The 16,914-nt window shown below is 44.0% G+C and overlaps 1 protein-coding gene across 3 annotated transcripts in view; it reads left to right on the forward strand.

The window, feature by feature from the left end:
* Window positions 1-1,618: 1,618 nt before the first annotated feature.
* The window catches only part of LOC306922474 (nucleosome-remodeling factor subunit BPTF-like), a 52,445-nt gene continuing 37,149 nt past the window's right edge, over window positions 1,619-16,914 (forward strand). For 2 of the 3 annotated variants that reach the window (XM_079500112.1, XM_079500113.1), the window contains exons 1-8: window positions 1,619-2,505; window positions 4,424-5,243; window positions 9,242-9,293; window positions 9,436-9,604; window positions 12,428-12,697; window positions 13,112-13,342; window positions 14,379-14,567; window positions 14,769-14,935. In XM_079500112.1, coding sequence (XP_079356238.1) covers window positions 1,938-2,505; window positions 4,424-5,243; window positions 9,242-9,293; window positions 9,436-9,604; window positions 12,428-12,697; window positions 13,112-13,342; window positions 14,379-14,567; window positions 14,769-14,935 — 2,466 coding nt within the window. In that variant the 5' untranslated portion in view covers window positions 1,619-1,937. The remainder of the gene's footprint in view (window positions 2,506-4,423; window positions 5,244-9,241; window positions 9,294-9,435; window positions 9,605-12,427; window positions 12,698-13,111; window positions 13,343-14,378; window positions 14,568-14,768; window positions 14,936-16,914) is intronic. The other variant, XM_079500114.1, reaches the window with a different exon arrangement.

Below are 16,914 nucleotides of genomic sequence, written 5' to 3' on the forward strand. Positions count from 1 at the left end.
ATCAAACTAGGAACCTCACGGTTTCTATGTATATTTGATTGCGACCATAGGTCGCAGTTTACTATGAAAACCTGTCGCTCCGTCAGTCACGCCACCATATATGGCCATTAGTCCATCACACCTTGTGACTTCACGCCTCGTGACACGTCGCAGCACCATATATGGCCGTCAGTCCATCACGCCTCGTGACACGGGCCGTCTCCATATATGGAGATCACGACACTAACCTCATCAAACCCTGGATAGCCATACATGGAGAAGACTGGATCATCACCTAGATCTGCATACTGTATATGGAGCTGGCCAGCAACTCTATACATCTGACCTCAAACCTCAACCCCTTAGATCACCATATATGGAGCTGACCTGTTCTGACATTCCATACTGTATGCTTCTCGACCATCAGGGCGTCTTACTGGTATATTAACGTGTATTGTTCCTGCTTACTGTAATGTTGTTCTGGATTAAGAGTGTCTGCTAAATGCCTAAATTGTAATTAAGAGATCCAACCGAGCTCCCCCCACAGACATGTCAACATAAACAGTGGAACAAACTAAAATACAGGGCAGAGCATGTGTCTGACAGAGGCAAAAATATGTATAGCCTACATAGCCCACAGTATGTAAAACATAGGATAAAAGTTACATGATTTCCCTTGAATCTTTTAGAAAAACCAGAGTACGTTAGATAAAAGACAAAATGAATCGTTGTCGGCAGGATTCGAACCTGCGCGGGAAGATCCCAATGGATTTCTAGTCCATCGCCTTAACCACTCGGCCACGACAACGTGATGCAATGTAATCACTGTATAAAATACCTTTTAAACATTCTTACCGAACCATCTGTTAGCATTGGCCGACCTGTTAGGAAGTGTTAGGACCTATGGTTAGGACCTGTTAGGAAGTGTTAGGATCTGTTAGGATTCGATTCGTTAGGACTTGTCAATATTCTTACCGAACTGTATTACTTTTTAAAAGTATATATAATCAATTTATAATTTCTAAAAAATATGGCCTACTCAGCGGTCTATTAACAGATAGACAGCTGAGAGGTTCATAGGGTCTGTTTTGTTTTGGATGTTCTGAAAAGAGCCCAATTCAAAAGGCGGAAACATACGAGGTCGCATTTACTGGTCGTTGTTGGAATATAAATGGTTATGCAACATATTTATTATTCAACATCCTAATGTGATATGCAACTATTTGCTGTATTTTATTATATAATAGTAATTAATAGGCTACTGCACATTGACAGAAACGAGTCATTTTTATTAGCTAAATGAGTCGGTTTTACTTTTAACCAAGATTAAGCCAATACCTTTCAATATTTGGTTTTACTTTATTAATCTTTGCACAAAGTCTAAAATGACTTGAAGGTTCGCAGGTTGAAAGCTTTCGTTGTCGGACATAATGCTTATCTTTTGCCTCGCTTTGCAACGACGACGACCTGGAGGCGAACAGGAGTGCAAGCTTATATTGTGACCGGCGGCACGCACTCGACGGTCTGCCTGGGATTCATCATTCAACCCACCGCCACACATCATTCAACCATAATACACTTACAGCGGGGTGTCAGGTTTTGCACGGATAACTATTTTTATGAACCAACAAGGCAATTGCGTCTATTGTAGAATAGCGAGTCACGTGACCGCCCCCGTACACACACACACACGCACGCACGCGCGGCGCGCACGCACAGGCCTGCTGGTGTGTTTTCAACGGAGGGAGAGCCGAGAAGAAAAATGGCGTCTGTAGGCGACCCAAAGCGGGACACCGGCCATTCCGTTTGAGCTTTCCGCCTGAAATCGAGCCCGGGGCTTGTTGGGACTAACTTGGACCTTCGCAACATTGGATATTATTTTCAGCCGTTTTTCTGCGGGTTGTGTTGGACACTCCTGCAACGAGATTGAAGCCGAGGAGAAGCCACTCTCTCCTACAATGAGGGGGAGAAGAGGAAGGCCGCCCAAAGAGGCAGCAGCGATGCGGGACGCATCTCCGGAGCCAGTCCGCGGCTCCAGGGGCGCCAGGAGCCGGGGCATGCGGGGCCGTGGACGGGGCAGGGGTCGGGGACGGGGACGAGGCGGGGGTGTTGGCGGCGGCTCCGGGGAACCAGACGCAGAAATGACCGCTCGGGATAACTTTAATTCGTCCAGGGGCCGCAGGAAAGTTGCAGGCTCCGCGGCGGGATCGCGGGGCGCCAGAGGAGGAGGAGGAGGTAGGGGGAGAGGCCGGGGGTCCAGGGGAGGACGCGGCGGCAGAGCGGCACCACGGCGGCCGCACACCGTGGTGGTCTACGATGACAACAGCGACGAGGAGGAGGATAATATAAGCTACAGATCGGACGACGAAGAAGAAGAAGAACTCTTGAACGAGAACCCCTCGTCGGATCAAGAGGAGGCCCTGCAGAACGACTCTGATTATCTGGAGGAATTAGATGATGATGATCATGGCAGCTACTGCTCGGACACAAGCTTCAGGAGCCACAGCACGCACGGCAGCAACACAGGTAAACACCGGGGCTGCAGATGCGTTTATACGTGGGCAATGCACGCAAAAGTGCAAGGGTTTCACATGTATATAAACTCCATTTGAGGAAAAGGTAGCTGCATTGTTCAAAATGGAGATTGCATTGAGAAACAGGCCTTTGTTTACCGTGTGCTGCTCCGCTGGCCGCTTGAGATCGGCACATTCACACATGCTGCTGTACCACCAAGCATGTTTCTGTTATTTTGACAGATCAGCAACTTTTTATTTTGCAAAACAAGCCCTATTAAAGGGCAATGCTAATATACGGCTAATATTTTTTCTGTGTTATCATGAGCGCTGCGCTTGACGTGTCTTCATTTCAGAGAAAAGTAAATAGAGCCATTTTTCGTTTATTTTCTCGGTCGTTCGTTCATTCATTCATTCATTTTGACACTTCCCGTTATGCTTGTCAAATATAAGCATTGGCTCTAGATGTACATATACATTTACATATACACCCATAAATTAGCATGTTTTTGTTTTGTCTCCACTGAATAGTTTGTAGTTTAGACTGAATTGCAAGTTTAATCACGTCTGACTGTTGTTAGACATATTTAATAACCCAAACAAAACATAGTTTCAGCTAGTCATTTAAATGTAACAAGACTGAAACGTTATTTTACCCTGTTTAGGCTTGATTTCTACATCGTTAGGCTTGATTTCAGTTTGTTATAAACATGTTGTTGCAACATGCAAGCAAACGGAGTTTGACAGGCCTTTGTTTTGAAAAGAGGCGCTATAATTTCACCTGTTGCCAAAGCCCAGCTCATTACAATATTACGTCGTAGACTACTGTTGTTGCACCGTTACCATGACAATCAATCTCCTGTCCAAATTAGACCAGTGTGCCTGTTTGTTTCCCCCATGTTGATATATGAATGTAAAAATCATTATTGTTCTTTCTGTTGTTAATACTTTATTAACACCCTTTTTCTTTTACATCAGATCTTTTTCTGATTCTTTTATTTGTATTTTTTAATGAAATGCATTGGAGGCATCATGTATAACACCTCCGCTCATTTGCTGACCTCATACAACTCTGGGCTCAAGTCAATCTCTTTTGCACCACAAATAGTTCAGGGAAGATAAATGCAAATAGTAATAACTAAAGTGGCCAGTCTCAGTCTGCCACATGCTTTGCTCATAGATACGTGAATATGGAAGCATTTTGTCCTGTGTTAACAGTTGGGTACACACTATGCTCAGTCTCATTGACATGGGAACATACAGAATCCATGTATACTTTTAAATGATGTGCATAGCCTACATAACAAACACATACACCACATATAGATGAATATGCAGGTAGCCAAGAGACTTGAAAGTCCTTTGGAAGCTCATATCAGACAGTGTCTGGGGAGGTGATAATAATGCTTGTTTTTCCTCTAGTCCCACCTCCCCTGTCACTCACCGCTTTATAAATTATAGCCTGTAATAGACCCTGATTTTTGACAAAATTTCACAAATCAGACTGGTCTGCTTGGTCAGCCTGGTCTGCTTGTTCTACCCAGCATCTTGAATGATTATCTCAGGACACGGTGAACTCTTGAAGTCTTGTTCATTTATTTTCACAGTTTAGCAGCACGTCTAGTCCTCAACCTCCAGAGCTTATTGAGTGTATCACTAATGCATTATGATGGAGGGTGAGAATTAGCTAGCTAGCTAATAGGTTCAGGCATAAGGCTAACACTGACCCAACAGACTCATGGTGAGGTATGCAGCTTAATCCGCGATGGTGGACAGGCTAAACTTATTGGCTTTTCCAACTGCCTCTTTCATCAAGAATTTTGCGTCTGTCATACAAACAATTGGACTGTGTGCATTCACTGCATTGCACATCACACATTGATCTAATCTTATTTTGTGTTTGTCTGTTTTCACCTGTCTGCGCAACATAGGGCGGAGGCGCAGCCGGGTGCCGCGGCCACGCTCCCCCGTCTTGGAGGCAAAGGACGTGCCTCCCCTCGAGCTCCCCAAGTCGTCAGAGGACCTCCTGATCGAGTCGCAGCTCCTCAACGTGTCCGCTGTCTACGAGGTCCTGCGCAATTTTGGCTCGGTGCTGCGCCTCTCGCCGTTCCGCTTCGAGGACTTCTGCGCGGCACTGGCAGGCCAGGAGCAATGCACGCTGCTCGCCGAGACGCACATCTCCCTGCTCAAAGCCATCTTGCGCGAGGAGGACACGTCCAACACAACGTTTGGCCCTGCCGACCTCAAGGACTCGGTCAACTCCACGTTGTACTTTGTGGATGGTATGACATGGCCTGAGGTGGTGCGTGCGTACTGCGAGAGTGACCCAGAGTACCGGCAAACCCTACCCTTCCAGGAGAGCGAGGACTACCCGTTCGAGCCGCTTGAGAGCAAGGTCAAGGTCCTCCAGTTTCTTGTGGACCAGTTCCTGGCCACCAATATCGCCCGGGAGGAGCTGATGTCTGAGGGCGTGGTGGCGTATGACGACCACTGCCGTGTGTGCCACCGGCTGGGTGACCTTCTCTGCTGTGAGACATGCTCGGCCGTCTACCACCTGGAGTGTGTGAAGCCACCGCTGCAGGAGGTGCCCGAGGATGAGTGGCAGTGCGAGGTGTGTGTGGCGCACAAGGTGCCCGGTGTGGTGGACTGTGTGCCCGAGGTGCAGAAGAGCCGGCCCTATATCCGCCAACTGCCCATTGGCTACGACCGGCACCACCGCAAGTACTGGTTCCTCGACCGTCGTATCGTGGTGTAAGTTGCTTTACTTTTTAGTGTCCCTACGCTTTCTCTTTAGTAAGGTGATATAACCTGTACTTTCATTTCCTGGATGCAGGAAATGAAAAAGAGAAAAAAAAAACAATATCACATGGGCAAGAAGAGCAACATAGATGGAGAAGGGGGGGGGTGGTGACATTGTGTCATATAAAGATGCAAAAAGACATGCAGTGGAATTCACCTGCTTTATATTTTCATCATTCTGATTTATCAGTAGTTTAGGTGTCTTGAGAGTTAAGAATCATTGTGTGAATGGATCTGTGTGTGTGTGTGTGTGTGTGTGTGTGTGTGTGTGTGTGTGTGTGTGTGTGTGGGGGGGGGGGGGGGGGGGGTGGGTGGGTAACTGAAGATATGGGCAGAATTTAATCTAAAAGCCAGTTAGGAGTACTTATGGGCTTGAAGGTGTCCTACTACTTAACCCCATGACCATTGACTCGCACTACTGGCTGATAAATAGCCTACAGTGAGTCAAGGCAGAAGACAGAGCTCAGGTTGTGGCTTAGGTAGGTGATAAGCTGGTTTCAAATTCATGGGATGAAAAACCTGTTCATAGGTTCCACTCAGAAAACTGTAAAAGTGGTTATGATTAGATATTTTTGCCTTAAACTGCACCAAACTATCATTAGTTGTCACAAAGCCACTTCTCTGTGTGATTGCGAACGCAGTGAGCATTTACTATGAGACCCAGCAGATCACGTCTGTGTGTGTGTGTGTCTGTCTGTGTGTCACGCTGTAACACCACCCGCCCACCACCAGAGGGCGCAGCTGTATCACACACAAAAACACACACACATGCATGCACGCACACACACACACACGCACGCACGCACGCACACACACAGACACACACACAAAAAACTTAACTTAAAAAAAAACTTAACTTAAAAAAAAACTTGACTTAAAACAAACGTAACTTAAAAAAAAAACTTAAAAAGGAAAAACGCACACACAAAAAACTTAACTTAAAAAAAAACTTAACTTAAAAAAAAACTTAACTTAAAAAAAAAACGTAAAAAGGAAAAACTCACACAAAAAACTTAACTTAAAAAAAAACTTAACTTAAAAAAACTTAACTTAAAAAAAAACTTAAAGGAAAAACGCACACACACAAAAAACTTAACTTAAAAAAAAACTTAACTTAAAAAAAAACTTAACTTAAAAAAAAAACTTAAAAAGGAAAAACGCACACACAAAAAACTTAACTTAAAAACAAACTTAACTTAAAAAAAAACTTAAACAAAAAACTTTAAAAAAACAAAACTAAAAAAGAAACACGCACGCACGCACACATACACACACTAAAAAAAAACTTGAAAAAACATTTAATTTAAAAAAACTTAACTTAAAAAAAACCTTAAAAAGTACGTAATTTATTCTAATTGTTGTTATTGCAATTTACGAGCTGCGTTCGCTTCCCGCGTTTGCGCGTCTTACTTGTGGTAGAAGTATTGACACTATTGGCTTGCCCATAAATAAAACTTTTTTAAGAAAGTTTTTTGGCTTTTAGCCTTTATAGTACAGTAGGTAGACAGGAAACGGGGAGAGAGAAGGGGGAACACACACAGCAAAGTTCGTCGGGATCGGGAGTCGAGGCCGTGACACACTGTCATGCTGGGTTACCAGCCAAGGTGCCTGGACTGCTAAACCGGCCCACACTCAGGTGTTTAGACTTTAAACACCTGAACGTTGCCAGAGCGCTCTGTCTTCTGGTCTGTGGAATGTAAAATAAGAGCACTGTTTACCTATAATGTGCTGTTTTTACTTTTGCTACACAAATATAAAATAACAAGTGTGAACCCATAGTCATATAGCAGGCATAAACATTCAGGCGTGACTTTTTATTGCACAGCCCCAGAAAGTAAAATAAACATTTGTTAAATTGTTATTAAAATTATACCTACCGTAGCATTTTATAAAGGACGATGTACTTTTCGGGTAAGTGGGCATGACCTGAGCTGTACTCAAGTGCCTCTGAGACCTTAGTGTCAACCCCTGAAGTAGACTTCAAACGGATGAGATGGAGGAATAATTATGTCCTATCAGATGTAATTTCCTTTTTGAAGAAATGTCTGCTTCCATTGCACATTTTACATGGGGTATAGATCTGTCATCGGTATTGGACACTGACATTCTGTTGGGGAGGTGACGTAGTGCTGTGATTAGTGACTGGGATCCTCTAATATTGATGTTTGTTACCATGTTGGCATGCTTTTATTATTTATCTATATACATTTTTACAAGGTTAATTTATATTAACTAGGGTTAGTCCACCACAAACACAGAAGCACCCCAATATTGAGGTTATTGAATATCACTGAGCCATTTGCATTTGCCCGGCTACATCAGGACTTTATATAATTTTCATATTGTTAGTATTTAGACCTTAACTTCTAGGCAGTATTAAGACACAATAGTTCTTCATTTGAGCAGCTAGCTAGCTTCCATTTATAAATAAAAATACTTCTGGTATGCTGGTTAATTGCTTTTGTGGTCTGCTTAGCAACGGAATACTGTGTTATTGAATAAAAACTCTCATAGATGTACTCTCAGTATGCCCTCTACAAGGTGTGTGTAGCATCGTGATGTCAGCAGTATTGGGTCCATACGTTAGCATATTATATAGCTATTGAACAGTCCCAGATGGCATGGATGCTGGGTCAGCAGCCGGCAGCCCGCTACATAAACCATAAAAAGGATCGTGGATCACCTCTACAACACATGATTTGAACTATACTGTTAGAGCCCTGGGCTCCTCTATCATTGGCTCTCTCCCCTGGCTCCCACTCGCCACCAAATCTCAGCAGGTGCTATCATGTAATAGATCCATTCCTCACTCATTGTCCCGTGGAGAATTTGTGTGTGCGTGGTTCTGTGGCTCTGTTTGCATAAGCACATGGCATTTTTGCAAGCGCACAGCACGCAGAAATGCAATCTCAGATTTGGCCTAATCTCAGATGTGGCCTGTGTAGGCCTATGTTTTATGTATGCACATGTGTTTCTGTGTGTCACTCCAAGCAATGTGCATTGTGCACAGTGGCAGGTTTGTGTGAGTGGGTGACTGAGCATGCAATAAATGTGCATGCATGGGTGTGGGATACATGTGTGCCCATGTGTGTCAAGTGAATTCCTGGGAGGATGCTGAATAGACAGGATTGTGACTTTGTGAGAAGATGTCCCTGGCAAGGACTGCGCTGTGCAAAAAGCTGTCAACCTTCCAGGCTTGGGAATATCTGTCATTGCACTGGACACACGTATCTTTAGGCCATATTCTAAATGAATAAGCAGGGATTTTACCCCTGTGCCTGGTGACTACAGCATGCCCTGGTGTATTTTCATGTGAAAGTGAATGGGCCATTTTTTTAAATTTGTGACTTTTGTCATTTGCATGCATTATGATAACTGCAACCCAAAGAGTCAGATAATTAACAGCTGACCATTCAGCACATGCATGTGCAGTTGTGTGCTTAGTGTTAGCAGAGACACGGCAGAGCTATGCTACAGGAACTGATCAGCACTGTAGATAAAACAGTTTAAAAATGAACCTGTAGGAATGTTCTATGGGTAAACTCCACTCTCTTGATTTTGTTTCTCAAAGTGGGTGCTGTGACGCAAGTCCAGGGGTGCCGCAGAAGGCAGAATACATTGATAATATTTGGAATTTAATATAATTCCACTTCAGTTTAACGGTAACCACTTAAACCCTCTTTGCATTGTGAGCTTGTAGATTGCTTTTTTTTGTAAGCATTCGTTTTGCACGAAAATCAATCCTTGGGCTAAAATCGTCCATAGCCACCTTTCCACCTTTCTGTGATGATGGCTATGGCCGTTTTTATTATTTACCGAGGTGACCTGAGACAAAAAGCTTTGAGAACTACTGATCTAAGTGCATAATTTCTCTCTCTCTCCTCCATCTTGTCCTCAAATGCCTCTCCTATTTCCCTCCACCTGCCCCTTCAATCCTGTCTCGGCTACAGTGAAGAGGAAGGTGAGCAGGAGGATAAAGCCATCTGGTACTACAGCACTAAGGTAAAGGGTTATTTCTTTTTTTAACAACCATTTTCAGACCAATGGAATTGTGCATTCCTTTGATAATATCCCCTTCTCCTCTTCCTCTTGCTCCTCCTCTCCCCTTTCTCCACCACCTCCTCCGATGTCTCCTGCTTTGCAGGTCCAGCTGGCGGAGCTTATCGACTGTCTGGACAAGCAGTACTGGGAGGCGGACCTGAACGCTGCGCTGGAGGAGATGAGAGAGGAGGTCCATGTCCACATGGACATCACAGAGGACCTGACCAACAAGGCCCGTGGCAACAACAAGTGTTTCCTCACCGCAGCCAACGGTATGTTTGTCTGTAATGGAGGGTGTTGTTGATAATGATGGAGAGAGGGAACTTAGGGAAGCAATGGCAGGATTCAAACCCAGGCCACGGCACGCAGTTGTGGGTATACAGTACTACACAGCAAACTCTTGAGTTAATTAACACTTTTTTTCCACTGCGTACATCTGACTCTGGAGACTAAAATCTCCTCAGCCCCTTTTCCTCACAATAGATCATTGTTGATGTAACGGCAAGAGCGGATCTGTGCTCAACAACAAGATCCCGGGTGCTGCTTTCTCTCTCAGTACGTCTGAGAAGTCGAGGAGGGTCGATTTTGTTATCTCAACAAAACAAAAAAATCTGTCGCTTACCATCTCTCTTTATTTCTTTCTCTCTGTTGCCGTCTATTTTTCTTTCCATGACTCACAAACTTCACAGACAAACTTCTCACTCACTGTGTCTTCTCCCAAGTGCCAATGAATGCCACCCAGTCATAGATACGTAACTGAGCCATAGGAACCAGAACTGCCATTATGTAACCTAAACCCTGTTCCCGGCCTGGTCGCCCTCCAATTTCCCCACAGCCCCTGCTCCTTCCACTCTGCCAGTATCCAGAGCTAGTGAGAAGCATAGCGCTCATTTCTTTGTGTGATTGTAATTTTTAAATTATTGTTAATAAAGCAGAAACATATTTAAAATAACATTACATTGGAAATAGGGTGGTATTTCTATTTTTAAATCTTAAAAAGATTGGAACCAGGGACATTGCAATGTGATTCTGCGGTATGCACACACAGGGTTTAATTTCCCCCTGAACACAATGAATGAAAATTATTATTTTTTCGACGTCAATGGTGCGTCAAAGCCGAGATTGTGTATGGAACCAGACTTCAACTTCAGCCAAAAATAAAAGACGACACCCTTGAAAAAGCTTTCATTCATCTGGAAGAGAGAAATCTCCTAAGCACCTGCTATGCAATGGAAAAAATATGATAGATATTTCCTACCTTCCCCTTTTGGAAGAATCAACTAGAGAAGTGTGTCTATTTAAACACTGCATGTTATCCAAGGTTTGTGGTTTTTGGGACTGCGTGCAGCGGCTGCAGCCGTACATGCTAATACTTTAGCGCTGCATGTTCACATTGACACTCCGTTGTCATGTAGTGTTGTAGCTGTCAAGTAGCCATCAGTCAAAATGGAATTTAGCCCGTTTCCCCAAACCGTATTGTTGGCAGCTCAGCCATGAGGGTAGATGTCACAAAACACTTTTCCAGTCTGGTTCCACTCAATTGACGAATGACACACAATGCACTATCAAGGCTTACACACGCACACGCGCACGCGCACGCTATGTGGGCATTATCTGACCTTACATAGGCTATACTAAATTATAGCCTACTGAATTGGTCAATATAAGTAAAATAATATAGTCTTTCCATAGGAGTATCCTTTTATATTTTTCCAAGAAGAATACAGCCAGTAGCATATTCACCTTCACAATCACTTCTACGTAATTCAACTCCATTCACACTTACTTTATTTTCGCATATACTGGTAATTCTTTACAAATTACTGAACCTGACACAGGCTCTTACTGTTCATAAACTTGATTTCAATAGATTTTAGCTGTGAAAAGGGCTTTCCCCTGACTCCTTCAAAACCGCTCTCAAAGGGCACCTACAGACGGCTGCAATTCGAAACTGGCCCCCGTAAAATCTGAATCCCCCTCACCCACTCACCCCTTTCCCCCTCACTGTATATGTTTCTTTTCCCTTTTTACCTCCTTTATGATGAATTCCTGTTCTGTTATTTGGCTATATAGTGTCTATTTATACGTCTCTAAATGTTTTGATGAATTGAATACCTTTATTCATCCTGTGGGGGAATTTCAGTCACACAGCCGTTAGAGTTACAAAGATACAGATACAGAGTAAGGAAAGTACTGTCGGATATAGCCAGTGGTGTAATGGTGATTTTTTTCCCCAGGTACCACGTCATTTTAATGACGTCACGTGCACGCACATGCACACACGTACACTTGTGCGCACGCACGACAGCTGATAGCCTAAGCCTATATTGTCTATAGTGTATGAGAGTTATAGACACACAAAAGTAGACTTAAAATAATCAGACAAACTTCTTTACTGTGCTGCAGTAGCGAAACTAAAAAGTTTGCTTTGGAATTGGACGAATCTCTTCTTTGATGGTGGAGGAGGCATTATTGTTGCGTGCAGAACACCACAGAAGCTGTAGCCTACTGGAGCCATACTGCTGTGTTGCTTACCGTGTATGAGAACGTGCGTTCAGGTAAACAGTTCAACCTGTTGTTATGCAAAGTAGTAGCCATTTGATTTGGGCACAGTGCTTGACACGGTGTGAAAATACAGGGCCGCGCCCACCGCCAGTAAACCTTGACCACTGCAGGGTACTTCTTGGATAGTCTAGTGACCTGAGGTTGGGTGCATCTTCTCTCGAATCTAGGCCTAGGGGGACGCGTTCTAGTGTGCACGCACGTGCACCGTTTCGTACCGGCACATGCATTTATTTTGTATCACGGCGTGGTACTGCGTTCTACGAGCATGACACCACTGGATATAGTAATACAAAGGTAATAAGAAGCACCATAAAGAACAACAGTATATAAAAGTATACAACTATCCTGCACAATGCAGAAAAACAAAACCTTTTCTTCGCACTGATTGCACTGTGTTAGGGTAACTGTGAAATTGTGAGGTCCTATGTGAAAACTATATGAGTTCAGAGTTTTCAATACATCAGGGTGGTGACACGTACTCATGCTCAGCCCTGTTAACGTCATCGTCCATTACTCCTCTCTCTGTCCAGACGAGATCATGGACCGGATGCGGGCCAGACAGGAGGAAGAGCTGGAGGTGGTGAAGAGGCGTGCCGCAGAGGAGTCCCTAAAGGCACGCCTGGAGAGGGAGAAAGAGGAGGTGGACGTGGAAAAACAGCAGGTGGAGGATGAGGAGGCCAAGCTAAAAGAAGAGGGACCACAGGAAGCGACCACGGTCAAGGAGGAGGTGAAGGAGGAGGACAAGGATGGAGACAAAGCTGCCTCCCAAGAGGAGATGAAGGAGGCCCTCAAGATGACAGGTAATATGATGACTACATGACAGTGATAATGACAGAGTCTTGTAATCGATCGCATTTTTACACAAACCACAAGACACAGTCTTAATAATCATTAAGTATGATGAAAACGATCTCGGTAGTGGTGGTTTTATATAGACTACTCCTAGTGTCTCGCCGTAATGATATCCACAGGAGGAAATGTTTGTAGCAGGTTCTGGTTTTACCTGTTTGTCAATAAAAGTAAAATAGTTCAACAATGGCATCTAAGGATACCTGCACACCATTGTATTGTAGTGACATGAGACGTCATGAGATGATGATGCCCTCAGCTATGGGCATGTTTACTGTCTCTATTGTTCCCAAAAGTTGCCCATGTGCCTTTATTATCACCCTCAAGACTGCCAAATTTATAACATTGCTGCCATTGATCTGTAGTCGGAGAGGCTCCACCTACTACTCCACTACTACCATCTACTGGTCAGGAGGACAATTGCAGCCATAGTTTGTCAGAGGGATCTAAACCTTCAGCAGCTGCAGTTCCAGCTCCAACCCTCCCCACCAGCGAGAGCCCTAGCCTGGCCATGGAGGCTCCACCCCACCCTGCCTCAACCGCAGAGTTTGTGGGAGAGCAGCTTGCTACTGCAAAAGGCACTGAAGAGAGCCAAGGTATACAGGACACTCCAGGATCTGTTGCTTTAGTGGTGAAAAGTTGACACCAGATCCGCAACTCCATGCAGGATTGTATAAACAAGATGCATGCTAGTTATTGCCACGTGGTCCTCTGGCCTTGCTTGTTCCTTCACACTTTATGTGCTTGGTCGTTCTTTAAAACCAGTGCCTATCTCCCCCGCAGCCTGACCCTAAAGACCATTCATTCCACTTGGCAGAAGTAGTAGACGTTCCTTTAATTTTTTCCTCCTTGAACTTTAGCTGAAACGATTTTGTGCACCTTTTGTAACTCTGCTTTCTTGAGTGCTTGCAACTTTGGCTTTCGCTAAAACCAGACGGAAAGCAAAATGCATGAAATATCACTGTCAGCGGTGAATGGCGCTGAGTTTCAACAGTTACCAGGTGTAATTGTTCCTTTCACACTGACCAAGGCATGCTTGGTTGGATTGCTTTCATTTTACACAGTAGCCTCATTGGACATCAGGACCCTTGCTGACTCACATCTGCTTTGTTTTCATACCTAGAAGCTCATCTTCCATCATTATACAGCATACCATTTGGAGGGTTAACAGTTAACAGTCTCGGGATTCTATGGTGTAGTCGGTCAGTACTGGCATGCTCTGTGTACAAGCTGCACATGGTGGTGCTTGATGCCTTCAGCCTGCTTGGCTTTTTTATTTTTATATCTTTTTTTTATTAGGCCAGTCTCTGCCTGCTACAGTAGCCCATTGCTTATCTGACTTGTATTTCCTGTTTGAGTTACTGGGTATGTGCACTTCTTTCTGCTTATCACTAGGGGGAGCCCCAACCTTGCCATTTACTTATTGAGGCTGTCTCTCTAACTAAGAAGGGAACCTCTTCTTGTGCTTGACCTGCAGTTGAGAGGTCATGTTTGGCAGCTAACCTGGGTCTCATTCACCGTAGTGCTTCGTCAGTGCTGGGGGAAATATTAAATATTGTGTCATTTGCATGACAAATGACAACTGGTAAAATGCAAGCCAAACTTATTCTGTGTTCCATCTATGCTTTTCAGCAGAGAAACCAGTGTCAGATTTGGTCCCACTCAGCGGGGAGGGGGTCCCCAGCCTGAGCCAGCCGTCCCAGCCCAGCGAGGAGAACAGTAACAGCAGCACGGCGATGGGGGTGCACCCCAGGGGCCCTGAGCCCCCTGACCTGGCTGATAAGTCTTCCCAGTCATCCCTGGCCAGCCTCGATGACACAGGTCTGACCCGTCAGCAGCAACGCCCTTCTGTTTGCCATGAACAAAGTCTGACAATATGTCAAGGTTTAGATTTGATGAAAGACTAAATTCCAAAACGGTAGTTAGCTATTGGCATTGCTTTTAGGAGTGATGTACATTTTACCTACTATCATCATGATATAACGTTATACGTGACCTGTAAATCTTAACGTGTGTTTCCAGGTGATGGTAAAGACGGAGAGACCCTGGGGCCTGGTGGTAAGAAGTCTGCGTCCACGCGAATGGTGACGCGGCTCAGGAACCCTGAAAGTAAACTGAGCCAACTCAAGATTCAGCAGGTGGCCGCCGCTGTTCATGAAGCCAACAAGGGCTTCAAGGAGGGCAAGGAGGTGAGAACCCTAAACCTGGACCTGCAGTGTCAAATCATGTATCGCTGTTGGAGATGCACCATATTGAAATTTTGGCCGATATCGATACCTGCGATAATATGCAGGGTCAATTTGTCCGATACCGATATATTACATTATTATTGTGATTGTAGGTCGCAGTTTACTATGTGCATCCACACTCAAAATTCACACCTGCCCGTTTGGGCAACCCGGTAGCAACCTTCACCTGCCCGACCATTATTTGTACCTGCCCCGTGCAGTTGGGCAAGCGTTAGTGTCAACCCCTGCTAATGGATGTTAAAGTAAACGTCCTAAATTGGGAGTGTATACGGTTATTACAGTATAACAAGCATCTGTCCGTTATGTTACATCACACTGTTTGGCAGGGTGGCCCAACGGACTAGCCAATTGCAGAGCAGTTGTCCTTTCTCTATCCTCGGTTGTCTTAACAATTAATGTTAGTTAGCCAATTGCAGAGCAGTAGTCTTTCCTGGCTTTGAGATGTTAAGTTGACTTTACAACTGACATTAACAGTTCTACTGCGTAACCTGTATTCTCCGCTATTTAATCCAATATCCAACGCTGCCGGGATCGATCTAATACCTTTGGAGCATACGCCAAAGTATTTGCAGCTTTGATTCACGAAAATCCGCGAGAAAATAGTCCCATGGGTTGTTGTTGAAGAGAAAAACATGCCGCCATTACGATGCGAAACAAGAACAGCCTCCACAGCATGTTGTAGTCCAAACAAACCCCCCGTTCACTTGCATTGAGCTCATTTTCCCAGAAGCCCAGAGCATGGCTTTATTTCCGGTTTCGTCATCCTAACGCGACGGCCTTGTCACCAGGTCCACGACAAATCCGCTCTTTCTTTTTTATTATTAAAAAACGGTGAATTAAACACATTAAACAAATAGCAGGTTTAACGTATTAAGCGTGGTGGAACCATGGATTAAATCATTTAAAGCCCTCAAAGCCCTCCAGACTTTGGCCTTGCTTGTTCTAAAGCGGTCTTAATTCGATATTTAGTTTCCGAGATTTTATGGCTGTGCACAGCTGCATGGTGTATTGTAAGCTGCAAGTAGACTCCAATTTAGGTAAAATATGCTTGACGCCCCTTGAAACACTCGCATTGCAGACATTATACGCTGCTGTCAGCCTGCTTTTATTTTCAATTACTAAATTACTCAAAACGTTGTTATTCTCAAATTTGTCATACAACCACTCCAACTTAGGTAAAAATGATGCTCGATTCCCTTTGAAACACTTGCATTGCACATGATTGCAGACCTAAAATATACATTGCTGTCAGACTGCTTTCACTTTTTAATCACCCAAAACATGTCATGCTTGGTCTGCTATGCAACACTACATGGCTATAATTAAAATGTTTCAAGACATTGTGTCTTGTTATATTGTGTGCATGCTTTACCAATGCAATGGTAGATCACCAGCACTCTAAAATGAAGAACTGTATTACATTGTGGTCAGAGACAATCACTTTGTTGTGTGATTACATTTGGAGTGGGGCCTCTCTACATTGCAGACGTATCATAATGTTCTCAATCGGATCTCTCACATGGATCTAGGCAAAACAACAGGTTAAAATGGTGAAGTAAATTGCCTGCAAAGAAAATAATTAAGTGCTACAAAGTAACTAGGATAGCAGGCCAAAATCAAACGTATCTATCTAAATATCTATGTGGCAAGTATCCAACTAGGGCTTTATTATGGTTGAGTCTTGGGAGTTTTAAAACTCCCCCAAAAAAAGTAATTTCAGGAAGAAATAAAATAAATCTACGAAATTCCATAAATTAGAGAACAAATGTTTAAGAAGTAGTGAAAATAGGCGATCGATCTACAAGCTCACAATGTGGAGCTTGTATATTGGCTATTTTCACTAGTTTGGGTCCCAGGCATTCTCTTTTGGGTCATGGGCTAAAACGTTTGGGAACCACTGGTGTACACCCTCTCCAAAA

This window comes from Electrona antarctica, assembly GCF_951216825.1.
Source record: "Electrona antarctica genome assembly, chromosome: 4".
NCBI lineage: Eukaryota > Metazoa > Chordata > Actinopteri > Myctophiformes > Myctophidae > Electrona > Electrona antarctica.